Consider the following 26,849-nt stretch of genomic DNA (forward strand, 5'->3'; position numbering starts at 1 on the left):
TCACCGTGCCCTCAAATGATGGTGTGGCGTGTGTGTCTTTGAGGGGGTGGTGATCCTCACTGACCCCTGTGGTCGGTTACTCCTCCCTGGTGCTAATGGGGGGAGACACCCGGCACAGGCCCAGGTCTCGGCTTGTAGTGTCTCTGTCCACGGCGCCAGGCCCCAGGCCCCCCGCTCCGGTTCACACAAACAGGCCAGACGCTCATCTCACCGTGACCTCACTTCCGGAACCTCAGAGACGGGGCGCTCGGAGGAGACAACAGGCGCTGCTCCGTGACTGCGGGAGGACGAGCCAGTCCTCCAGGCTCCGGGATATTTCCATTCACTCCAAAGTTCACAGGGAGTGATCCGAAGGCGGGGGTCTGTACTCGGCACCAGCTGAGAGGCTGCCGAGGCTGACTGTTCCCGGCGGAAACGGTTGTCAGAGCGAAGGGGGTGGAGGACGGTTGTGATTGACAGGGGGTTTGACCAATAGCTATCCGGACAGCGGGCGTGGTCTGCTTTATTGCCCAATCGGTCTTGGAATCTGTCCGATATGGGCCAATGAGTGGTCGGGAGGCGGGACTTCCGGCGGAGCGGGGCGCGGGAGGCGGCCATGGCGAAGACCTACGACTATCTCTTCAAATTGTTGCTGATCGGCGACAGCGGCGTCGGCAAGACTTGTGTGCTCTTCCGCTTCTCAGAGGACGCTTTCAACACCACATTCATCTCCACCATCGGTACGGAGTATGGGGAGCCGCGGCCCGGGGAGGGCCCACTCTGTGGGGGTTTAGTGGCTGGTTCCGGGATGGAGAGGCCGCAGACTATGGCGTCCATCGCCCCCCACTTTCACCTGTCTGTCCAACACCTCCTCTACTCTGGGGCTATGAGGACCAGCCTGTCAGATTACCGCCACTGGAATACTGGATATTTCTCACAAGCGCTATCAACGCATTGGAGATAATTGTCCGCATCCTGCCACTCTTGCACCTTAGTCCTGACAGTGGTGACTTGGCTGTTGGGAGAGATTTAGTTGGTTCTTTCATTCCTGGACACTCTTCTGTTTCTAATACTTTTTTTCTGCGTTGAAAGCGCAATGTTATATTTCAAACAAATGTGTAGAACCTACAAGCTATATTTAAGTTCCTTGGATGTGTACCATGATAAAGTTTCCTGCTGTAGAATGGTTTATGTACAGCCTCAGCATGTGAGAAGTAAAAGACGCTCGTGGTAATCTAGTTGGCACGTGAGGGTTTGCTGCCAGTTTTATAGGCTTGAATACTGGTTTTGAAGCTTGAACGTCAGATGGAGACACTATGGTGCATCACGAGGCTGAAAGTTAAGTGAAACTTTGTCTAGATATATCCCTTAGCTTAAGTGCAGTCAGGGAAGGAATGGATGTCAGAAGAAGGGAAGCAGCCAGGTAGTCAGCAGATCCTCCGAATGTATCTCTAGAACAAATTTTCTGTGTTGGAAATGTTGAGAGTTGTAGCTCTCTGAGGGAGTGCATTCTGAGCTGAGTGGCCCAAAGGAGGAGCAGACAGAAAGTATAAGCTATAGCACTAGGAGACTCAGTAATCAGTATGCTGATGTTCCTGCAGCTATATATGTGACTGCAGGATGGTATTGTGCTTTCGTGGGTCCAGTTTGAGATGCCACTTCTGTAAGCTGTTCTGGAGGGGTAGAGTGCACTATCAGAGATATTGGTTCACATTGGTGCCAGTGGCAGAAGGACAAGGTTCTGCAACAAAGGTTTAGCGAAGAAGTAGAAGATTGAAAAACAGGATCTCAAAGGTTGTAATTTATGGATTACATCTCGTACCATGTACCAGTGAAAAGAGGAATAGCTGGTAGAATGGATGAATGTGTGCTAGAAAAGTTGGAGAAGGAGAGGGCTTTAGAATCTTGAATTGATGGGTCTGTATATGGGGAAGCTGGAACCTGTACTAACGTGAGTTGCACCTGAGCCACAAGAGACCAACATCATTGCAGAGTGGTTTGCTGAGGTGTTGGTGGAGGTTTGAACTAAATTTACAAGACAATGGAAAATGGAGTGGTGTTGCATGGAAAAACATGTAGAGCAGTCATGCCAGACAGGCAAGAAGTTAAGACATTAGGGAATTCAACAAAGCTAATGGCATTTGTTTTACTGCAAGTAGTCTTGTGAATAAGGCAGACGAGTTGAGGGTGCTCAGTTGGTTGGCTCAATTGGCCAGAGAGCAACCCTGTAGTCTCCTAGGAGTATGATGACTTTACCATGTAAAGGTAATCGGAAAAGGTAAACAATTTAAGATAGTCATGGAAAAGGACGAAGATGGACCAGAAATAAAGATTCTGAATTGGACAGGTCAGTTTTAACACTAAGATAGGATCTGGCCAAAATGGAACGGGAGAAGTTACTGAAGTGTGAACCTTTTCAAAATGGAACTAGTGAGTGTGCAGGAACAATGTGTTACAGTAAAAGTGAGCAGTGGGACAACTAAGTCCAAAGAACAGTCTGTCAAAGAATGTAGAAGATGGGATGGGGAAGCAAAGGCAAGCTTGTGGTAGGTAATGAGAGCTCAGAACACCAGTCATTCTAGAGGCATTTAGAAAGTGGGGGGGCACAAACAGAAAATGCTGGAAAAGCTTAACAGATCTGGCAGCATCTGTGGAGAGAAATCAAAGTTAATGTTTCAGGTCAAGTAAATATGAGGAAGGGTCACGCAACCTGAAACGTTAACTCTAATTTCTCTCCGTAGCTGCTGCCAGACGTGCTGAGCTTTTCCAACAATTTCCGTTTTTGTTTCTGATTTGCAACATCCGCAGTTCTTTTGGTTTTTAGAAAGTTTGTAATTGTAGAATCCCTTTAGTCTGGAAACAGGCCATTTAGCCCAACAAATCTACACTGACCCTCCAAAGAGTATCCCACCTAGACCCATTCCCCTGCCCTCCTACTTTACTTGAACCCTGACTAACGCACCTAATCAACACATCCCTGAATACTGTGGGCAGTTTAGCGTGGCCAATTCACCTAACCTGCACATCTCTCGACTGTGGGAGGAAACCGGAGCACCCAGAGGAAACCCTCGTGGACACGGAGAGAATGTGCAAACTCCACACAGACAGTTGCCCAAGGCTGGAATGGAACCTGGGTCCCTGGCGCTATGAGGCAGCAGTGTGAACTACTGAGCCACTTAAAAATGAAATTACAAATGCAACAAGGGTGTGTGAACACCGACAAGCAATAAGTTAAAGGGAAATCCAAAGGCATTTCTAACCGTATTAGGGGCAAGAGATATCTAGCAGAGGAGTGGAACCCTTATGAATCAAACTGAGTTTGCATATGGAGTTGCAAGATAGAGTTCAGGTTTTAACTGATTACTTTGCACCTGTGTTTACTATATAGATGATTATTGAGAGGGAGGAGGTATTAACCTTATCAGCAAGCGAAAGTTAGACATACTCCAGGTCTAGAATCCCAAGTACTGTGGGAGAAGGTTGCAGAAGCCATGATGTTAATTTTCTAGTCCTTTTAAGGGGACCACAAGGGAAGGTGCCAGAGGACTGAAGGACAGCTAGTATAGAACCATTATTCAAGAAGGGTAGTAGGGATAAACCAAGGAGCTATAACAGCTTGTAAGTCTTAATATCAGTATAGGGAAACTTTTTTTTAAAAAAAGACTGATATAATCTCTACTTGGAAAGGCAAGGATGGTTCAGAATGGGATCCCGGGGTGTGTACGAAGGGCAATTCAGCTGGAAACAAGCTGATTGCTCTATGCAGTAGTGACTAGTTTCAATGACAAAGGCCTTCTGCCTGCCAATGACTGTGATTTGCTCCCAAGATGCTGAGCAGATTGTGGTTGTGAATATTTGGTAAAGTGGCTATCAGACCTTTGAAAAGGAAGGAGCGGTCCTTTTCTGTATAATAAAAACACCTCCAGTCTAAAGAAACCTAGTTTTAGTTCTCAAGTTGCTGGAAGCTATGACTCTTAACTAGTGAGTGAGAGGGACTTTACATGCGTGAGACAGTGTGCCTCTGACAGGATATGAAAAAAGATTTTAGAAGGATGTTGCAAGGATTGGAGGGTTTGAGCTATAGCAAGAGGCTAAATAGGCTGGAGCTATTTTCCCTGGAGTGTTGGAGGCTAAGAATATGGAGATTTATAAAATCACGAGGGTGATGGATAGGGTGAATAGCCAAGTTGTTTTCCCCCAGAATAGGGGAGTTTAAAACTGGACGGCATAGATTAAGGTGAGAGGGGAAAGATTTAAAAGGAGTGGCACGGTGGCTCAGTGGTTAGCCCTGTTGCCTCACAGTGCCAGCATTCCAGGTTCGATTCCAGCCTCTGGCAACTATGTGGAGTTTGCAAATTTACCAGCATTTGGCCTATATCCCTCTAAATTCTCTGTACCCGTCAGATGTCTTTTAAATGTTGTAATTTTACCTCCTCTATCCTTTTCTCTGGCAACTGATTAGATTTCCTATAGTGTGGAAACAGGCCCTTCGGGCTAACAAGTCCACACTGACCCTCTGAAGAGTAACCCACCCAGACCCATTTCCCTCTGACTAGTGCACCTAATTTAGCACGGCCAATTCACCTGACCTGCACATCTTTGCACTGTGGGAGGAAACCCGCACAGACGTGGGGAGAATGTGCCAACTCCACACACAGTTGCCCAAGGCAGGAATGGAACCCAGGTCCCTGGTGCTGTAAGGCAGCAGTGCTAACCTCTGAGCCACCTTGCTGCCCCTATATCAACAAACTCTGTGAAGAGAGACTATTGAACTGCCTTATCCATGTTTTCCTTCTTTCTGTCACACCCTTTTACTTTGTGCATGAAGGGAGTTAGAATTTTAAATGGTAGAGTTACGTGTCGTCAGGCGGCACGGTGACTGTGGTTAGCATTTCTACCTCACAGCACCAGGGCCCTGGGTTCGATTCCAGCCTCCGGTGACTGTCTGTGTGGAGTTTGCACATTCTCCCCGTGTCAGCATGTGTTTCCTCTCATAGTCCAAAGATGTGCAAGTTAGGTGAATTGGCCATGCGAAATTACCCATGGTGTTCAGGCGTGCATTAGGGGAAATGTAAAGTGTGGTAGGGGAGTGAGTCTGGGTGGGATACTTTTTGGAGTGTGGGTGTGGACTTGTTGGGCCACATTGCAGGGATTCTATGATTCTAATTGTTTATCAGTAACTAAAATCTACTCATTTGCAATAAATAGTCATTCTTGTGAAGTGCAGAAACGTAGTCCAAGGTTTCAATCAACCTGGTATAAGTGACAGGTATATTGAAGGATTTTGTGTACCTTTACAAAAATTTTCAGCTGTTATGGTGACTCTGAGAATAGCAGCTAAATTGAAGTGTGATATCCCAGTGAGATATAACAAATTATGGTCAGTTTTCTTTTTCACCTATTGGGAACCCACTGCCTGAAAGAGTGTGTAGAGGCTGGAACTATCTCAATATTTAAGCTGCAGTTGGATGACTATTTGAAATGCCATTGCATATTAGGCTGTGGAAAATCAGGCTAGAATAGATAGGCACTGAAAATTAAAAATATTGGAAATCACAGCAGGTCAGGCTGCATCCGTGTAGAGAGAGCAAGCTAACATTTTGACTGATTAGGTTAGATTCCCTACAGTGTGGAAACAGTCCACAACGACCCTCCGAAGAGTAACCCCACCAGACCCATTTCCCTCTGACTAATGCACCTAGCACTATAGGACAATTTAGCATGGCCAATTCACCTGACCTGCACATCTTTGCACTGTGGGAGGAAACTGGAGCACCCGGAGGAAACCCACACAGACACTGGGAGAATGTGCAAACTCCCCTCTAGATGATTCTTCATCAGAACTAACATGAAATATGGAGGGGGCAGCATTTATGCAATAGCGGGAGGGGATGGTGGAGTTCTGGGGGAAAAAGTTTTTTGGTAGTGCATGTTAAGTGATTGTTCTGTCAATGGTGTGTCTAACTGCCAAACAGGAAACAACACATCGTCCCTTTGGAGTGGGAGGAGGGGAGAGAGGACATGATGACAGTGAACAGATAGTTGTAGATAGGTGCTTGCTGACCAGAGTGCACATGAAACTGAAGTACCTGTATTCACGATTTAAGAGTCTACAAGCCAGTTCTGATGAAGGGACACTGGACTCAAAGCATTAAGTCTTGTTTTTCTCTCCACAGGTACTACCCAACCTGAGTTTATCTAACACTGCTATTTATTTCAGATCTCCATTCTCTGTTTTAGTTCTGTGACTGAGGTTATGGATCAGATAACAAATTGAAATGAAGTGACACCCCCCTCCCCGCCTTTAACATTTTGTTTCCTGTTCTTTTCAGGTATTGATTTTAAAATCCGAACAATTGAATTGGATGGAAAAAAAATCAAACTGCAGATATGGTGAGGATGCTGTTTGATGATGATTTTGAATGGAGTGGGAAGGAACTATTGCTTCTGTCTTCAGTGTTTCTATATTTTGTTGATTGCATTTGTTTTGAAATCGAGTCTTTTATAAGGAAGACATTTTAACTTCTGGCTCTCTGTGATACTACTGCAGTCAGCTGATTTGAAAAAGACTAATCCACAGTGTGGATCATTGTAAGGTCAGTGGTTACCAAAGGACTATTTTCATTTGGTGACTTTTTGATATTCTCCATAATAGAACTTTGAATTGTAGCCAAAAGAAGCTCGCTTTGAACAAACAGACCGTAAGCTGCCCTGAAAACAACTTGTAGTTATCTAATCCCTTTTTAATATGGGCAGTCTCCCAATATATTTCAGAGTGGGGAATGGAAAAATCCAGGAAATGCAATAACAGAATGGCATTGTGTTGCAAGGTGGAGGAATCTCCAAAGGCTTGGTCTGAAAGAGAACTATATTGGTTGTTTCCAGTGAAATAAGTGACTGTATTACAAAAGTACTTCATTAGGATGTCCTAAAGTTTATGAAAAAAATGTAACAAATGGCAATAGCTGTAGACCAGCCAGCTGCTTGAATTTGCTTCGTTGTTCAGTCTGGTTGTGGCATACCTTTAGCTACATCTTTCTACATTAGCCCAGATTTCTTGTTTTACCTTAGAATCTGAAAAAGTATTGATCTTTGCCATGAATATACTCAGAGCCCGAGCATCTACAGCTCTCTGGAGTAAAGCATTCCAAAGTTTCAAACATTTAAGCAACATTTGCATAGGATCATAGAGATGTACAGCATGGAAACAGACCCTTTTGTCCAACTCGTTCACACCGACGAGATAGCCTAAATAAATCAAGTCCAATTTGCCAGCATCTAAACACCTGCTATTCATAATACCCATCTTGTAGGCACCATAGTCTTTGAAGAAGAGTAAAGAAATTTGAGCTGAAGGAAGCAAAAATGTGAATTGAAGTTTAGATGTTGGGAGGGCTGAGGTTGTGATAAATCATGCATAAGTGAGCTTTCTCTTGGTGTGCCAGATATAAAGAGAATCCATTGCTTAAGATGCTTTCCCTATGACAGAACAAGCACACAAAGGAAGTTTTACTCTAAGCTGTTGTGAACTGGAATACGGTATCTAAAGGAAAAAAAAAGTCAACTATTTTGTAATTAGTGTGCATCATGTTAAGTGGTCAGGAGTTAAATGGAGAACAAGCCTTTCTTCTACCTTTTTGTTCTGTTAGCATATGATAGAGACTTTTTTCGGGTAAGAATATTAAGCATTCAGGCTCTTAAATGGTTTAAGGTATTGATCAATCATGATTGAATAGAATAACAGAACAGACCTGAGATGAATTGCCGCTTTCATGTTCCTGTTTGCTTGATTTTTCTGTTGGCTTTGAGGCTGCCCTACTTGTTAGTGATTCATCAAATCTTTCACAAGTTTGAAAATATGTTTGATCCTATTAATGTCTCTGTTATAGTGTGAGTGGGGGTGGTGGGGAGGAGACCCTTCATTCAAAGCAACTGAAATCACCAGTTTGTGTCTGGATCAGTTTTGGGTTACAGGCTCTCATCCACTGGAGAGTGGCTTAATTGCTCATTTTATCTAGAGAAGTGTGCAATGTGTAGGAGCTGGTTCTAATCTGTGCGAAGTGGTTGGATGCTGCTTTATATCCTTGACAAACGGTGCAATGTGGAGTGTTGACTGTTAAAGACTTGGCAAGTTACAGAATTTAAAACACTATGGTTAGAAAGCTACTGTTCAACTTCTAAAAAGGAGATGTTGTAGGTTGTGAACCTATAGAAGGGATGGCAGTCTGAAGTGTCCAGTGGAGTGAACCCAAGGAGACATACACTAACTGCATTTCCTTAGGGCATCCAATGTATAAGTCCCAAGATTGACCATCGGCATGATAGATGATATTGTGCAGAATTGGAACCAACCTTAATCTTTCCTAACTGATTTCATTCATATCGCCCAATCTCTGGAGTGTTTGTCCAATTAGATAGTCTCACCAATGAAGCTGAGAATGGGTACTGCTGTTTGTTTGAACTAGCAGAGGTCCTACCTGGGCAAGTGCACATTTGAGGGTCATTGTACCTTGCTGAATTAAAGGTGTTTCTCCTCAATTTCCTACTGGATCTATTAATTCCTAATCATATTTATAACATTTAGCTTTGAACTCCCTGATAAGAAGAAATGTCTTCTGTGTTGCCCAATCAAACTGGATTAATTGTGGTTTATGATTTGGCCAAATGAACATCTTCACTTTGAAGAATGTGCTTTCTTCTGGGAGTGGGTCACTTGTTTATGTCTGTGCATATGAAAAATTATATGTGGCATTTGATAAAATCTGTAACAGCCCACTCTAAATAGATGCAGTAAGTAGTAGCTGTACGTAATATTGTTCTAGCATCTTATACTTGGGCGCCTCACAAATTGGAAATGGAAGCATTCAGCCATGCAGTTTTAGTTAAATCCTACCCTTGAGACTGAGATAGCAGTGTGATGAAAACACACTAAGACACCATCTAATCCCATTTGTGACTTGAATAAAGGGAGCGTGTGGCAGTTTAATCAGTAAGGTGCTTGATAATCTCTCAGGGCAATTGTTTTAGAAGTGTCTGAGATGTTTGTTTGTAAAAGACAAAGGAAAGGAGAAATATGATCTCATTAAAAAGTTTATGGAAACGTTGACTAAGATCAAAAGAATGGAACTAAAACTGTTCAAATCTCCTAGGGACACAGCTGGACAGGAACGCTTTCGAACAATCACCACTGCATACTACCGAGGGGCCATGGTAAGGTGTCACTGGCACGTCAACTTCATATATTATTAACCCTGACTCTGTACAGAATGATGGGAAGGCATGGTGATGGGTAAATTACTATATACTGTTTTATGTACGTAATGAAGAATTGGAAACTGTTCAAAGTTCATAGGGCGGCCTCTCAGCACTAGGGTTCCAGGTTCGATTCCAGCCTCGGGTGACTGTCTGTGTGGAGTTTGCACGTGTCCCCGTGTCTGTGTGGGTTTCCTCCAGGTGCTCCAGTTTCCTCCCACAGACCAAAGATGTGCAGATCAGGTGAATTGGCCATGCTAAATTGCCCATAGTGTTAGGTGCATTAGTCAGAGGGAAATGGGTCTGGATGGTTAATCTTCAGAGCATCTGTGGACTTGTTGGGCTGAAGGGCCTGTTTCCACACTGTAGGTAATCTAATCTAGTCTAAAGTTAAACATTAATTTTATTTCCAAACTTGAACGGCCATTAATTTGTACTGAGAGATCCATGCACAACGGGGTGAGATATGAAAGTGTTTCTGTGTTTAGATCTAGGTATATAATATTCTTCTGAAGCTGTCCATTATTGCTGTTTGAGATGCTAAGTATCAGTTGTACTCTGCTTGTCACCACGGGCCTGTGATGTTTGAGACCTTTCACTCAATGGGTTAACACTTATGCTTTGGCAGGGAATCATGTTGGTGTATGATATCACAAATGACAAATCCTTTGATAACATCAAGAACTGGATCCGGAATATTGAAGAGGTATGTTTGACAAATAGACATACATGTGCTGAATCTTTTAAATCTGGAACGATCTTGGTTTCAAATCCCCCAATTCAATTGGATGGTCTAGGCACAGTACTGTACCTCAAGAGTACCACTCTTTTTCATTTTGGACATATTAGACTTCTCATACTAGACATTTAAAGTTGTCTGTCCACTCGAATGAGTTATAGAAATTCCTGTGGAGCTTATCAGATAAGAAAAGGGGTGTATTTTCAATGCCCTAGCTAACAATCCCTTTGAAACTATGTATCTTTTTTTTTTAAATCTCAGCCATTTATTCTGGATTATAACTTCCTTGAGTTTTGAGAAATGAGTGCAAAGTGTTACAGGGTGACAACAGTAATCTCAATCTAAGTCAGGACAAGATGTCTTTTTTTTATTGCAAATTCATGCAAATGCTCAATTTTTTTTATCTCCCCACTACTTCTCTACCAGCAGGAACTATATCTTTACGTATTAGTTTATTCATGTTCACATCATCTCTTTGAAGCATCTCCATTGATGTAATGTTCTTTGACCTTTAAAGGAAGAGATGGTCACCGTGAATTGCTTAAACAATAGTATACCTTAGGCACTTGGATATGAGAAGCTTTTCCTATTAAACAATGTGATATAGAGAGATTGGCATGAGGAGTTTGGCTATTTGCCCTTTTCCACAATATTTTGGTCAAGATTATTTGTTGAGAAATATATTCTTAGAGATCAAGTATTCATCAAGGTCTTCTAATAATCATTTTGAGTCACTTGGCTCATTGAAAGTACCACCTTGCATCAGTTTGTATTTATTTTTGCCAATGGCACTAAGTGAATGTTACCCTGTGTGGTGCTTGAGAGGATTTGACCATGCAAACTTGTGGAGTGAAGTAAGACATAACATTGCTGGGAGGATTATAGGTGCTGAATCATGATTGTGAATGATGCGAGGATTTGTGCTGAATTAGATTTTCTCCTTTTCACTTTAGTTGCTTTTCTGTCTTTTATTCCAGCACGCCTCAGCTGATGTCGAGAAAATGATCCTTGGGAACAAGTGTGATGTGAATGAAAAGAGGCAAGTCAGCAAAGAGCGTGGAGAGAAGGTATGATTACCAGAACTTTTATGGATAGCTGACTCCGAAGAACTTGAGCTTTTGTCAAATATTTTCTTGGATGTAAGGTAGAATGGTTGCTACTCTGTGATTGAGCTTGAGTATTGTTATGGACCAAATCAGCCCCCCTCAAAAAATATTTTGAGAAAGGAGACTAGATCCTGAATTTTCCTTTTTTTTTAAAGGCAAGCAAAGTGTCGACTGGTCAAACTACCCTGTTAAGCAAAACAAAACTTATTTAAGCATTGTAGTTACAATACAACCAAAGAGAAAGGAATTTAGAAAAACTTAGCAGAATAATAGATATAGTACTATTGCTAATGAATTGTTCCAACATAGTAACATCCAATAAACACACCTGTTGCCAAAAAGGAAAATTGAGACACAGATTCTCACAATTTATTCTCCAGTCCAAGAGGAAAAAAGCATCAAGATAAATTTGAGAGAAAGTAGCAGCCAAGAAACATTCACTGAAGCTTCCAACTCTCTTTCATATCTTCTGAAGCTACTGAAAAAGACAAAACCCAGAAATTTGTATCTGAGAGAGCTGGGCACGGCCATTCAGGCTGCTTTTTTTTTAAAAAAAAGCCACGGCCTCCCAAGCTGTTTACTCATGAGATCTGCCGTAACCAATTTGCTGTCCCTGCCTTACAACCTTTCTTCAAAAAAACCAAGACAAATTAACCTGTTTAAGTGACAGCATCATCACAGCACCTTGGGCCTATGCAGGGAAATATCTGACCAGCCTATAATCCAAGAGCAGTCTGATATTTTGAACTGAATGTGATGATATTGTTGTTTGCCTTAATATATCTACAACTGTCTCTGGTGCCATTCAAAAGTGAATACTAAAGACCAAATTGTTAAGGTTTGTTTCAGTGAAAGTCACTGCAAAGCAGCAGTGATGATCTAATTAGTCTTCCATTCGTACTAAAATGGCAGGAGTTACTGGAGTAATTCAAGAGAGACACTAAAAATTCATTGCAAGGAAAGCGAAGCATAATAAAGAGAGAATGAGGCAACCATAGCTGATCAGGGAAGGCAGGGACAGCATGAAAGCAAAAGAACGTATAATGTGGTGAAGGGCAGAGGATTGTGACGCCTACAAGAAACCAACAGAGGACAACAAAGAAAGAAATAAGGAGAGAGCAGATTAAGTTTGAGGGTAAGCCACCCAGCAATGTTAAAAAAGATTGCCAGAAGTTTCTTTAGATATATGAAGGACAAAAGAGAGGCAAAAGTGGACTTTGGACCAGTGGTAAATGACGCTGGAGAAGTAGTAATGTGGGGAACAAAGAAATGGCAGAGGAACTGAATAAATGCTTTGTCAGTCTTCACAGTGGAAGACACTAGTAATATCCCAAAAATTCAAGGGAGTCAGGGGGCAGAGATGCACTTCCCCAAGGAGAAGTGCTAGAAAAACAGGAATGGAAGGCTTATGCCCGAAACGTCATCTCTCCTGCTCTTCAGATGCTGCCTGACATACTGTGCTTTTTGACTCTGATCTCCAGCATCTGCAGTCTTGACTTTCTCCTAGTCAGTAAGATTTTGGAGTCCATTATGAAGGATGAGATTTCTGAATACTTGGAAGTGCATGATAAAATAGGGCAAAGTCAGCATGGTTTCATCAAGGGCAGGTTATGCCTTACAAATTTGTTAGAATCCTTTGAGGAGGTAATGAACAGGTTAGACCAAGGAGAGCCAATAGATGTTATCTATCTGGACTTTCAGAAAGGCTTTTAATAAGGTGTCATACAAGAGGCTGTCAAATAAGACAAGGGCCCATGATGTTAGAGGACATGTGCTAACATGGGTAGAATATTGGCTGTCTGGAAGAAGGCAGAGAGTGGGGATAAAAGAGTCCTTCTCCGGATGGAAGCTGGTGTTTAGTGTGTTCCACGAGAGTTGGTTTTGCGACTTTTCATTTTTACACTACACTATTAGAAGAACCAAAGGCGCATGCACCAAACACCACCAACTTCATCAGCAAGGACAAATTTGTCAAGCTAGTGAACCTATGCCTTATCACCCACTTCACCTACAGCGAAACCAACAGAACACTCATGGAATCTCCGATAGCAGGGTTCTTAGCAGAGGCAGTAATGCAGTGACTCTAACAAACAGCTCTGCCAACCATCCAACCCAAACTTTGGGTCCGCTACGTCATTGACACCTTTGTCTACTTGTTTGGCAACGAAACAAATTAGTGGAAACCTTCAAGGCTATCAATAATACCCTTACTGGCATAAAATTCACTAAAGAGGAGGAAAACAACAACAAACTGCCATTCCTAGATGTCACAATAGAGCGAACAGCCAATGGGAAACTTGAAACCAGCATCTCCAGGAAAACAACCCATACTGAGCAAATACTCGACTACAGAAGCAATCATCCCAGCATCCACAATTGATGCTGCATTAGAACATTATTTCAACAGGCCACCACACATTACAACACGGAGGAGCTACAGACAGCAAGGAAAATCATCTATACAGTGTAAACAAAAACTGGTACCCAACGAACACAGTCTGCCAATTTTCTCAGCAACAAACCTAAACAAGCAGACAAAACACATCCAGAAACCCTAGCATCAAAGACATTTCAGAAATGACTTTCAGACTACTCCGACCTCTTGGCATCATGGTCATCCACAAACCCACCAACACACTAAAACAGCAGCGAATGAACTTGAAGGACCCTATACAGACAAGCAAAACTAATGCCATACTCAAAATATCTTGCACGAACTGTATCAAACACTACATTGGACAAACAGACAGAAAACTAGCCACAAAAATACATCACCCACTCACTAGTATCTTTACATACAGATAAGGAAGGACACCACTTCGACTGGGACAACACATCCATCCTAGGACAACAGATCCATCCTAGGACAGGTCGGAGACACGAGTGAGAGTTCCTTGAAGCATGACATTCTAACCGGAACTCTATCAACAATCACAGTGACTTGGATCCCATTTACCACCCCTGAGAAAAAAAAGAGCAGGAAATGATGTCACTGACAAAAGAAACCTTAACACCTGAAAAGCAGGCCATACCACCAGTGCTTCATCCGGAGGCTCATTGATGTTACCTAGTATGGTGACGAAACGCCTGCAACTGAACCTTCCACCTCAGCGAGCAAACCTGCATCTAGAACTTTTCACTTTTTATATATTAGTGATCTAGATGAAGGAAGTGAGGAAATTTTGGCTAGGTTTGCAGATGATACAAAGATAGGTGGGGGGGGAAGTAGTATTGAGGAGGTGGGGAAGCTGCATTAAGATTTAGGTTAGGAGAGTGGGCAAAGAAGTGACAGATGGAGTGTAACATGGGAAAGTGTGAGGTAATTCTCTTACGTAGGAAGAATAGAAGCATGGTCTGTTTTTTTAAAATTAAGAAATCTGAAGAGCAAAGGCATTTGGTAGTCCTAGTCCAGATTTCTCTTAAGGTAAGCTTGCAGGTTAACCTTGTGTCTGCCTTCTTAACTACCAACTTATCATTCACCTCGAGAGGACTGGGATATAAAAGCAAGGATGTATTTCTGAGGTTTTATAAGGCTTTGGTCAGACCACGTTTAGAGTATTGTGAGCAAGTTTGGGTCTCTACCTCAGGAAAGATGTATTGGCCCTGGAGGTCCAGAGGAGGTTCACAAGAATGATCCCAGAAATGAAAGTTTAACATATGAGAAATGTTTGAGAACTCTTGGTCTATACTCAGTGGAGTTTAAAAGGATGAGGTGGGGGAAATCTGATTGTCCAGGCCATTCAGTATTCTGAAAGTTTCAGAGTGGATGTTGGGAAGATGTTTCCATTGGCAGGAGAGATGAAAACCCAAAGGCACAGCCTTAGAGTAAAGATAAGACCTTTAAAACTGAGATAAGGAGAACCAATTTTAGCCTGAGAGTGGTGAATCTGGAATTCGTTGCCACAGAAGACTTTGATGCCAGGCTGTTGTTTTCAATATACTCAGAGTTGAAAAACTGATCGGCTATAACTGAATGACAGAGTAGACTCGATGGGCTGAATGGCCTAATTTCTGCTTCTATGTCTCAAGGTTTTATGGTCTAAAGTTAACTACATCAGATTCTTATGGTTGACTTAAAATAGTTGTCAATTACCGTTCTTTGATTCAAAATTTACTAACTTTTACTAACATGACTGCGCCATGTCTAATTCTCTTGATTTAGTGATGTGAAAAGTCCAACACAGTGGGTATGAATTGCCTAACAATTTGTTCGCTTATTTTCTGAGGAAATAACATTTTATATGAAGTTGAAGTCTCAAGACCTTTTCCTCCCCACTTGTGTGAATGCACTTGTACTTGGTGTGGGAACTATTTTGATCAATTCACTCCCATTTTCCAAATTGGCACTGGACGCTGTTGGCAGTAAATAAGAATTGAATGTTGTCAGTTGGCTAATATCACAGCCACACCATCTCTTTTCCCTCCCCATTCCTCAAGCACACTGGGAAAAATAGTTTCTGATTTGTTACTAACTGGCACCTCCGAATATCTGATAACCCCACTAGATTAAAGGGGAAATCATGATGCACAGATGGATGGTAAATGCTGAGCAGTCAAAGTGTAAGTGGTTGCATTGGACATGGGACAAGGCTGGAGTCATGGAGAGTGGAGATTTGTGGGCAGCTGCAACCACTTAGTTATTTCGGTGATAAGTTGTAATTCACCAAGACTCCATCTTCCAAATCTACAATCGCTACTATCTAGAAGGGCCAGCACAGTGGATACATGGGAATACCACCATCTCCAAGTCGATAACCATCTAGACTTTGAAACATATTGTTGTGTCCCTAGGTCAGAATCCTGGAACTCGCACCTATCAATATTGTGGGTCTACCTATGCCAAATGGAATGCAGTGATTCAAGAAAGCAGCTCCTCACAACCTTCAGGGCGTTAGGATTCAGCAATGACCGCTGCCCAGCCAACAATGTCCACATCTCATGAAATAATAAAAGATAAGACAGTGAATATACTCCATTTGTGGTTCTAGTAAATTGGTGTGAAGTGTGGAGCATTTAATATATTTGAAACTTCATTTCTATTCTATCATGACATCAGCATTTGGTGTCCATTGCTGATAAACTGACTGACTTGCTCAGCCGTTTAGGAAGTGAACATCAACCGTATAACCGTGTATCTGGAGTCATGTAAAAGCCACACTGATGAGAACACATACTTCCTTCCCTAGAGAGCATAAGTAAACCAGATGGGATTTAGAGTACTTGGTATAATTATCATGGTCACAATCACTGAGACAAGCCTTAATTACCAGATTTCTTTATGTAACTAAATTCTTCCAACTGCTGCCATAATTTGAACCCTATGTCCCTAAAGCATTACCCTGGGCCTCTGAATTGCTTATCTAGTAATATTACTGCTACACCATTGCCTCTCCCAAATCTGGAAGAATGAAGGCTGGCGTGGTGGATTCAAAAAATCTGATCAAAATGGCTAGCTGAAGTCACTGCTGTCTACACAGATCCAGTTCCAGCTGATTTAATGCCACACATCAGCAACAGCGCACCTCCTTACTTTTCCTTACCAATCAAACTGACATAGGGCATGTTCTTATTTGCTAGCACATTTGGGTGATGGTAATGACCTCATCATCTAAGCTAGGTACATCCAAACCATCAGGATTTGCAGTTGTTTGATGTTAAGTTTGAGAAAAAACTGCAGATTTCAGGCCAGTAAGACGTTCTAGAGAAATATGATATTTTGGAGGGTAATGGTTAGCTCAGCTAACTGGCATGTGGTTCCAATAACAGCCAGTGGAATGGTTTCGATCACATTTGGGTTAAAGAAGAGTTGGGATCTGCCTCATTGCCTATCCCTGAGTGTGGAAAGCAATGGCACGCACACCACCAAAACAAAAACAGGTCAATGAAGCATCAGCGAGCAAAGAGCCAACAACCTGACTTCAGGCAGTGAGTCAGGAGAGAAAGGTAAATCAAACGTCCTGCTTAAAAATAAGTTGCAAACTGGAGCAGGGTTGGTGGGTGAAGGCAGTAGCACGAGATCAACTAATAGAGTAAGTTTAGGAGTGGCAAGTTTATTCTTTACACACAGTAAACCCGTGACTTATTCAAGAATTTCCCTGGATGAAGTGATGAAGATAAAAGCTGAGGAACAATTTATGGATGGATTTTGAGTACAAGTTGAAATAAATTGCTAGATCCACAAGTAATCAGGCAACAACCCATTGACTTAGATCCCATCTATCTTCCCTTGGAAGACATCACCCACGTTAAGAAACCAAGATCTGTAAATAGAGAGAGAGGACATACCACCACCAGTGCTTACCCAGGGGCGCTCTCTGATTATGTTAACTAGTCATGGTGACAAAACATCTGAAAACAAACCTTCCAGCTCAGTGAGCTAACTTGCGTACTAGGCAACAACTATCCAGCTCATGAACGGTCCCTACTGAGATTATATTAAAGTCAGTCCTTTGTCCGTTCCATCATTTTCCTCTCCACACATTGTGCCATTCTGTTGGGTTATTTTTTGTTTTCTCTTTCAGTTAGCCAGTGACTATGGAATCAAATTCATGGAGACCAGCGCGAAAGCAAATATCAATGTGGAAAATGTAAGTATCAATTGTTAGTCAAGTGTACTCAATGTTTTCTACTTCTAATGAAACCCTGGGCTGACCCATCTCTGCCGACAGCTTGTTGAAGCTATGTTTTTTTCCCAAAAGCTCCCTGATCAAATGACCCCATGTTTAATTTGTACTGCCTGATGCTCTTATTGTCAGGCCACAGTCTGATCACCAACAAATCTTGGTTTGGGAACTGCCCTCCACTTCGTCCTTCTGGACCTGAGTTGCTGACTAATAACCAGACCACCTTGGAAACTTGCCAGCAATTTGTGCAGCAAGGCAGGTCATGTTTGCCCAATCAGTTCTCACTTGGAACCAGTGTCTGTCAGTCACTGTGCCTCTCCCCATAACCCTTGATTTCCTAACTGCTCTCAAATCTCTCTATCTCAGCCTTACATATACACTGCCTCCACAGCGCTCTGTGGCAAAGAATTCCAATGACAACCCTCAGAAGAAATTCACCTCAGTCTTAAATTGGTGCTCCTTTATTCTGAGACAATGCCCTGTGGTCCGAGACACCCTCATAAGGGGAGACATTAAGAATCCTGTATGCTTCAATTAGATCACCTTGCATTCTTCTAAATTCCAGTGAGAGGAGTCCCAACCTGTTAATCTTTGCTCATAAGACAACCCCTCCATACTAGGGATTAGTCCACCAAACCTCCTGTGAACTGCCTCCAGTGAAATAATATCTTTGCTTAAATACGGGGGCTAAAATTGCCCAGTACTCCAGATGAGTACTCACCAGCACCTTGTGCAGTTGCCATAAGATGTCCTGAATTTTGTACTCCAAACTCCTTGGAATAAAGGCCAACATGTCATTAGCCTTCCTGATTATCTGCTGTACCTGTGTGCAAGCTTTATATTTCATGTACAAGTCCCTTTGTGTTGCAGCTTTCTGTAGTTTTTCTCCATTTAAATAAAACTCTGTTCTTTTGCCCATCCCAAAATGAACAGCTTCACATTTTCCCACATTGCACTCCATTTACCAACTTTTTGTTCACTCACTTAACCCATCACCTCTGTAAACTGTTTGTAACCATCTTGAAATTTGTCTTTTGTTTTTGTTATCTGCAGATTTGGCTATAGTGCATTTGCTTCTGTTCTCAAAGTCATTAATATATATTGTAAACAGTTGCACTCCCAGCACTGATGCTTGTGGAACTCCACTGGGTACAGGTTGTCAACTTGAAAAAGAGCCCCATATCCTCACTGTGCTTTCTGTCCATGTCAATATATTGCCCTGAATGCCATAGGCTGTCATGACCTAACCTTTTGTGAGGTTTTGCCTTGTCGAACGTCTTCTAGAAGCCCAAATACAATACATCTTCTGGTTCCCCTCTATCCACTCTGGTTGAGACTTACTCAGAAATCTCTAGTAAATTAGTTAGGTGCAATTTCCCTTTCATAAAGTCACCCTTTGATTGATTAGATTATGATTTATGCAATGTTTCCTTAATATCCTTCGTGCTAATCTAGCCACCCAGTTCCCAGTAGCTAACTCTGTCCTCATTTCATTTTAATTCCCTTTATTTAAAACACAGTTGTTTCTGATTAGGCTTGGAGGGAGGGAATGTCTGGAGCAAAGAGATGTTTGGGCGTTAAGGAACGTAATCAAAGGGGGAAGAGAGGAAGTGGGAAGTATTAGAGGCTGATGCCCAGGAACCCCAAAGCTGCAGTGTATCTCTGGTGATATGAGCAAGTGGATACTTGTGGATGTGCTACCAACCAACTGGCTGCTTTGTCCTCCTAGAGTGGTGTTAGAGCTGCACCCAGGCAAGTGGAGAATATTCTATCATGCTCCTAACTTGTGCCTTGTAGCTGATGACCAGGCTTTGGGAAAGGTTCTACAGACCACATGACCTATGTTGGAATAGATAGCAACTTGGTCTGTTCAGGGGAGTTGGTAAGGTAGGCGACTGCCTAGAATTGTGGAGGATACTTAACAGTCTGGGAAAAGGCAAGACATCATGAATGGTGGCAGAAAAATAAGTAGCAAAGCAGAAATGAGGTGATCCGAAAGATGCAAGCATTATGATAGTGAAGTAATTCATATGAGTGATTGTTCTGTAAACCTTGAGATAACCATAGTCTAATCAGCCATCTGAATGAATGTAAGATTGCAGTGGACAGTGTCAGAGAGCTGTTAATTCTCCTGTTATGGTCTCCTTTACTTTCCTTTCTCTGAATGGACAAATTGATGATCCCAATGTTTACTGTTTCAGGCGTTTTTCACACTTGCCAGAGACATCAAAACAAAAATGGACAAGAAACTGGTGAGTATCTCCAGTCTGATATTTTCTCTTCTGAACCAGTGAGCTGAACTTTTAAGATCAGTGTGTATTTTAGAATAGGTAGCTACATGTGGGTCGGACTGGGTGACTGAGAGTTGGAAGTCAAAATAAGCATATCAGCAATCAATTGTATAACTTGCAATTGGTCACATCACTCATGTATTTAGAAAGATTAACCACAAGGCAGAGGAGATACAAGGTCAGTTTAATAACACTTGCATAAACTAGACTGGTTTAAGGAGACAATCCTAGAACCTGCAATTCAAGCTCTGGAAGCACAGTTCCTATTGGTGACACAGAATTAGGGATGGGGTGATGGATAAGAGGGCAGAGACTTCAAAGGATCGTAGGGCTAGAGGAGTTAGAGGAAGAAGAAACCGTTGAAGGATGAAAACAGTGTTTAAGTTGTGCTTTTGTGATAGACAAGGAGTCAATATGAGGCTGGAAAATGTGTTGCTGGAAAAGCGCAGCAGGTCAGGCAGCATCTAAGGAGCAGGAGAATCGACGTTTCGGGCATAAGCCCTTCAGGAATGAGGAAGGTGTGCCAAGCTGGCTAAGATAAAAGCTGGGGAGGAGGGACTTGGGGGAGGGGCATTGGGAATGTGATAGGTGGAAGGAGGTTAAGGTGAGGGTGATAGGCCGGAGAGGGGGTGGGGGCGGAGAGGTCGGGAAGAAGATTGCAGGTCAAGAAGGCGGTGCTGAGTCTGAGGGTTGGGACTGAGAAAAGGTGGGGGGAAGGGAAATGAGGAAGCTGGAGAAGTCTGCATTCATCCCTTGTGGTTGGAGGGTTCCTAGGAGGAAGATGAAGTGCTCTTCCTCCAGGCGTCGTGTTGCCATGGTCTGGCGATGGAGGAGGCCAAGGACCTGCATGTCCTTGGCGGAGTGGGAGGGGGAGTTAGTGTTCAGCCACGGGGCAGTTGGGTCAGTGGGTGCGGGTGTCCTAGAGGTTTTCTCTGATACGTTCTGCAAGTAGGCGGCCTGTCTCCCCAATGTAGAGGAGGCCACATCGGGTGCAGCGGATGCAGTAAATGATATGTGCGGAGGTGCAGGTGAATTTGTGGCGGATATGGAAGGATCCCTTGGGGCCTTGGAGGAAAGTAAGGGGGGAGGTGTGGGTGCAAGTTTTGCATTTCTTGCGGTTGCAGCAGAAGGTGCCGGGAGTGGAGGTTGGGTTGGTGGGGGGTGTGGACTTAACGAGGGAGTTGCGGAGGCAGTGGTCTTTCCGGAACGCTGATAGGGGAGGGGAAGGAAATATAACCTTGGTGGTGGGGTCTGTTTGGAGTTGGCAGAAATGACGAAGGATGATACGATGTATCTGGAGGTTGGTGGGGTGGTAGGTGAGAACCAGTGGGGTTCTGTCCTGGTGGGGATTGGAGGGGCGGGGTTCAAGGGCGGAGGAGCGGGAAGTGGAGGAGATGCGGTGGAGAGCCTCATCAACCACGTCTGAGGGGAAATTGTGGTCTTTGAAGAAGGCGGCCATCTGGGTTGTACGGTATAGGAATTGGTCCTCCTGGGAGCAGATGCGGCAGAGGCGAAGAAATTGGGATTATGGGATGGCATTTTTACAGGGGGCAAGGTGGGAGGAGGTGTAATCTAGGTAGCTGTGGGAGTTGGTTGGTTTATAATAAATGTCTGTGTTGAGTCAGTCACCCGAGATAGAATTGGAGAGGTCTAGGAAGGGGTGGGAGGAGTCTGAGATGGTCCAGGTGAATTTGAGGTCAGGGTGGGAAGGTGTTAGTAAAGTGGATGAACTGTTCAACCTCCTCGTGGGAGCACGAGGTAGCGCCGATACAGTCATCGATGTAGCAGAGGAAAAGGTGTGGGATGGCGCCTGTGCAGCTACGCTGGATTACATGCAGGTGAGGATGTGACTCGTATAGGAAATAAAGCACTTAAAATGTTTGCTGTATAACAATGTGAATTTGTTAAGCTGAGACATAGTGGGATGCAATGTAATGACATTTTGCTTTCCTTCCCTTTTCCTTAAATACAGGAAGGCAATAGTCCCCAAGGCAGCAATCAAGGTGTACGAATCACCTCCGAACAGCAGAAAAAGAGCAACTTCTTCCGTTGTCTTCTCCTGTAATGAACATTGCCTTAAAAGAAACAGCCCAATGTCTCACTGACTTGAAGTGGAATGTGTACGCTCTGAGCTTTTCCTGGATAGACGGACACTTGCTCTGGAGAAGCCCTGTCGTGCTATTGAAGGCCTGAAGAGATCAAGCAGCTGAGAATTTTTTTGTTAGCTTTTAGGACCTGTCTGATGATTACCTCAGGAGTGGAAATGGGCGAGTCAGAATCTTCTGATGGGAACACCCCCCACCAATTTACTGATTTCCAATCTAACGGGCTGTGATTGTTTGGAATCCTAATTTTCCCATTTCCTGTGTTCCCCTCTGGCTTTCCTTTCTTTTGGTTTCTCCTACAAATCTTGTGTTGTGCAGATGCTCTGGCATTTCCATTGATCTCGCTGTGCAATATGCTGCAGTTCCTGTTGTCATGGCTTCACACAATGCTCTGTACTTGCCAGTGCGTCCCAGTGATTGGACCTTTCTGTTCTGTCAGTAATTGAACTTCTTTATCATATGTGAGATGTTAATGGTTGTGCAAAGGATTGAGCAGCCCAAATGTCAATTTTCAAGCCTAAAGGCAGATTTCCCTAAGTAGCTCCCTCCCTATGGTGGTGATGTACTACGTACAGCAGAGTTGTGCTGGATCAGATTGAAGCAGATGTCAAGTGTAGTTGTGGGTGCAGTACCTTCAGTTTAACAGAGGCAATTAGTCTGCATCACTGTGTCCAGCAGACTAGACTTTCACAACAAACCTTGGATAGACTCCACTCGTCACTTCCTTGTATTTGCTGTGGTCATGCTCCAAGTCTGTGCCAGTTTTTATTGTTAAACTGGATTGGATCGAAATGGCCAGAAATCAGAAGGCAGAACAGAGAATTAGGATAATTACTGCTGCAAACTGTCTGGTTCCCTGATGTTGTCTGAGAAAGGTAGTCTCCAAGAATGAAATGGAGGGTGAAATGCAAAAGGGAACAGGATGGGACTGGATATGGTGATATCCTTTTTTTTAACTTGCTGATGTGCAATAGCCATGAATTTATTGAAGAAGCCTAGTTCATTCGGTAGTTTTTTGTTTTCTTAGAGCGCCTTGACCAATGGAGCCGGCTAAACCATATTTTGAATAGTATTTCGATGTTAATGCTTAAACTGATGGGAATCTGTGCTGTCTAAATCATGCCACTACTGTAAGCAGAGTAGTTATTAATTTACCAGTTCCAAACGTCTAGTTTAATGAATTAGAGACTTAAAGCACAGTAAGCAGGTCCTATTATTTCAGCTTATGCATAACGCTCAAACTTGAGTACTGAAATAGTCAAACCCCTCAGGGAGGTTAAATGCACTTTTAGTTGATGAGCAATGATTAATGGCTGTCATCTCCTTTAGTATTTGTGGAACAGGAGAGATCTGTGGATTGGAGTATACCAGTAGATTTGCCTCTTGCACTATCCATTCCTGAGCCAGTCCCTGTTCGTGACTATCACTGTATAAACGTAAGTACTGGACAGTCAATTGTACCAGAATTTGCTGATGATATTATTATTGTCCTTTAACATGGAAGTATTTGTTTGAAGTTCCCTTACAGCTGGGGTGTAGCTAAGATGCTGCTGGGTAGGCAAAAGGAGAAAGGTTTAAAGACTTCAATTCCGAGAATATTGCTTTCTTTTTTAGAAAAAAAGCAATGAAAGGAAACCAATTCCCTTCCGATCTTTGCTATCTTCTCTTGCCCCCATTACAGATTAAGGAGGTGTATGTGTCCTTGTGTTAAGTTGCTGCTTCCAAACTAGAAGGGAAAACGAGGAATAAAGGGAATAGGTGGATAATTCCGAGCCTTTTGAACAAAATATTTGGACTTCTCTAATCCTCGAGGTTAAAATCCAACATCATTGCTACATTGGAAGATGTTCTTTCTTGGGTGGTGCATGGTTACTGCACAGACAACAGTGAAGGAGGATGGGACAAAAGTGGCCAACCATTGATATCACTGTGTACAATCCACCTGTGTGTTGACTGCACTTTCTCAGTATCCGTTGTAGGCTCATTCAACAGTTGCTGAACTCAGACAGACCTGAATGTCTTTTGTGAATGTTACTAAGCACTTTGTGTAGCTCAATGGACGAAGGAGTGAGAACCCACCCATTTAATTCTATCAGAAAAATGAAACCATTTTGAAATGTGGCCATGTGCAAATCATGACACAGGTTTAAACAGCCAGTCTGATTACTTCACCAGAATCCCCTGCCACATGGCACAATAAATGTACAGTGGATACCTCCCACAAAGTCTATTTTCAACTAAAAAGGCCTCCCTGTCTAACTCAATCCCACAGGGATGTACTGACTCTGACACATGCACGTTTCACTTTCTTTCTGTATGAATATTGGGGTCAAATGTAACGGCCCAGTATGAAACCGAGAGCCCTAGCCCTTTAGGGATAAGTAAGGAATGCCTCTGAAGCTATGCTTTTCAACAATTTGTGGAAAGCCCTGTTTCCAATTTCAAATTTTTTTCTTTTTGCAAGTTATTTTAATATTTTCCTGAGTAATGGCAGGTGATTCATGGCTGTTGAGTATCAGTTGGAAGGAAAAGATTCTTTATTCATTTCATGTATGTGAAACTCTGTTTTTGAACTGTTTGTGATCGCAGTCTCCAGAACCTCGCTGGTGCTGACCCCCGAATGACCCTGAGCTCCACAACACAAAGCGCCATACTGCCTCACCTATGAAAGTGGCCTCCGGACCCCAACGATCTCTTCACTCACCACTATTCTCTTCAACTCTCAAACTGAAGATTTTATTTTTTTTTTAATTTTAAATTAAGAAAAGGTTGTTGTGTGTTTATTTTCTTGTGTGGATGTATTTTGTTCTGAACTTCAGTGTTCAATGCTGTGTGGCTCAAAGTTTCATGCTTTTATTGTTCAGGGTGACTGTGGTACTGAAGCAATTACGGAATTAACAACTCCCCTGGCCCAGTAAAATACACTTCTGCTATATTGCAAATATGTCTCTTCAAGACCATGAATACAGTGCACAAGGTAATTCTGAGGGACCACATGGGGTGAAACTGTAAAATCTGTTGAGAAATGGAGTTTGTTGATAAAATTTTGGCATTTGATCAACAGATTCTGCAATGTCTCTAACCCTCGGCAGCAAAAATTCTAACACTGATCAGCTTTGTGTAAAACTAACAGTACCTTAAGTTCTTTCAAAAGTGCTGGCTAGTATTGATGGGAGATATTGCAGAGGCAACCCTCCACCCACATGGCCAGTGTTTCAATACAGTCAAATATCATAGGGGACCCACCCCGAGGCAGCTAGGTAGTTTATGGCAATGTGGTTATAATTGGGGAGGTGAGCCTTGACTTGACTGAGTCTTTTGTGATTCCATTGGCTGTAGCTTGACTCGAGGCAGGAGTGGGAATCTCATCATTCCAGTATTCTGCTCTGTCTTCTATACTGTCATAACAGATAAGATGATCCACATTCTGACATGGCGCTGATGATGCTATTGTGCTTCGTACCCAGACCCCCCCGAGGTGTGGCCTGTGTGCGTTAAGGCAGTGTGTGGGCTGCAGATTATAGAGTGCCCTCCCTCTTGTCAGTTTGAACGATCACAATTGAAACACAGTATTTAGGAAGATGCAGCTGGATTGAATGTGGATATGATTGTACCTGTTTCAGAATCATTGTTCCTATATTTCCTTCAAACATTCCTTGTGTTAAAGGTGTCCAAGATTCATTTGGTTCGAAGGGATGGGAGGCTGCATTGTTTCAGGTGACCATGTAAATAGCTTTACTTTGAAATGAAGCCACTTTATAATTCTTCTGTACTTCCTGAAGTTGCTGGATTTATAGATAAAAGTGGAGTTTTAATGAAATTAAAATGTGAGTCTTTAAAAAGCAGGATTGTCTGCTCTTGCAATTGAGTAGTTATTGAACTATGTGACTTCCATGGTGGCAGAACGGGTGCTGAATCAGAATCCTGGCAATAATTCTTGAACATCACGAGTTCTGAACTTGTCATAAAGGACCTGCTGGGGATTTAGATTCCAGTCATGATGCCTACATTTGAGTGATTCCCATTAAACTAGCAGTTACACTTTCCACCTCCCTTTGAGATCTGTACAACTACATTAATCCATTCTTGCCAGTTTCAAGATAATATTTTTGAAATTAGCAATAGTATTAAAAAATGCATAAGTTTGAAATTGGTAAAGGAATGGATTTAAGTTTACTATTAACCATTTCACAAGATATAAACCAAGCTAGAGATATTATTCTTAACTGAGGTTAGCTCATTTAAACAAAGATGGTTGCTGAAATACATATATCCAGCAGTATGTGGAACATTAAATATGGCACAGTAAATAGTGCTGTTCACTATTTACTGAGAAAGGGTAAGAGCAATTGCATTGAATGCTTTATTGATTCTTGTCACATTTACCAAAATACAGTACAAAGTGTTGTTTTGCGTACTATACAGGCAGATTGTAACATAAAGTGCATCAGGGCAGAGCAGAGTGCAGAATAGTGTTACAGTTGCAGAGAACATAGAACATTACAGCACAGTACAGGCCCTGCAGCCCTCGATGTTGCGCTGACCTGTGAATCCATTCTGCAGTCCATGTAACCTACACTATTCTATCTTCATCCATGTCTATCCAATGGCCATTTAAATGCCCTTTAAAATTAGCGTGTATACAACTGTTGCAGGTAGTCCCTTCCATGTCTCTCCTACTTTGAGTAAAGAAACTACATCTATACCTATCGCCCCTCAATTTAAAGCTATATTCCTTTGTGCTAGCCATCACC

At 42.6% G+C, this 26,849-nt stretch overlaps 2 protein-coding genes across 6 annotated transcripts in view; one reads left to right on the plus strand and one right to left on the minus strand.

Moving 5' to 3' along the window:
- Positions 1-422, minus strand: part of LOC132829036 (E3 ubiquitin-protein ligase arkadia-C-like) — a 93,861-nt gene extending 93,439 nt beyond the window's left edge. For 3 of the 5 annotated variants that reach the window (XM_060846315.1, XM_060846316.1, XM_060846310.1), the window contains exon 1: positions 5-422. The gene's annotated coding sequence lies outside the window, so the exon portion shown is untranslated. The remainder of the gene's footprint in view (positions 1-4) is intronic. The other 2 variants (XM_060846311.1, XM_060846312.1) reach the window with 2 other exon arrangements.
- On the plus strand, positions 241-25,940 carry LOC132829037 (ras-related protein Rab-8A). The gene is made up of 8 exons (XM_060846317.1): positions 241-719; positions 6,312-6,372; positions 9,129-9,189; positions 9,860-9,937; positions 10,948-11,037; positions 17,598-17,663; positions 19,901-19,951; positions 21,963-25,940. The coding sequence occupies exons 1-8, from the start codon at positions 596-598 to the stop codon at positions 22,053-22,055; spliced, it is 624 nt and encodes a 207-aa protein (XP_060702300.1). The 5' UTR covers positions 241-595; the 3' UTR covers positions 22,056-25,940.
- Positions 25,941-26,849: the final 909 nt, after the last annotated feature.

This window comes from Hemiscyllium ocellatum, chromosome 28, assembly GCF_020745735.1.
Source record: "Hemiscyllium ocellatum isolate sHemOce1 chromosome 28, sHemOce1.pat.X.cur, whole genome shotgun sequence".
Lineage (NCBI taxonomy): Eukaryota > Metazoa > Chordata > Chondrichthyes > Orectolobiformes > Hemiscylliidae > Hemiscyllium > Hemiscyllium ocellatum.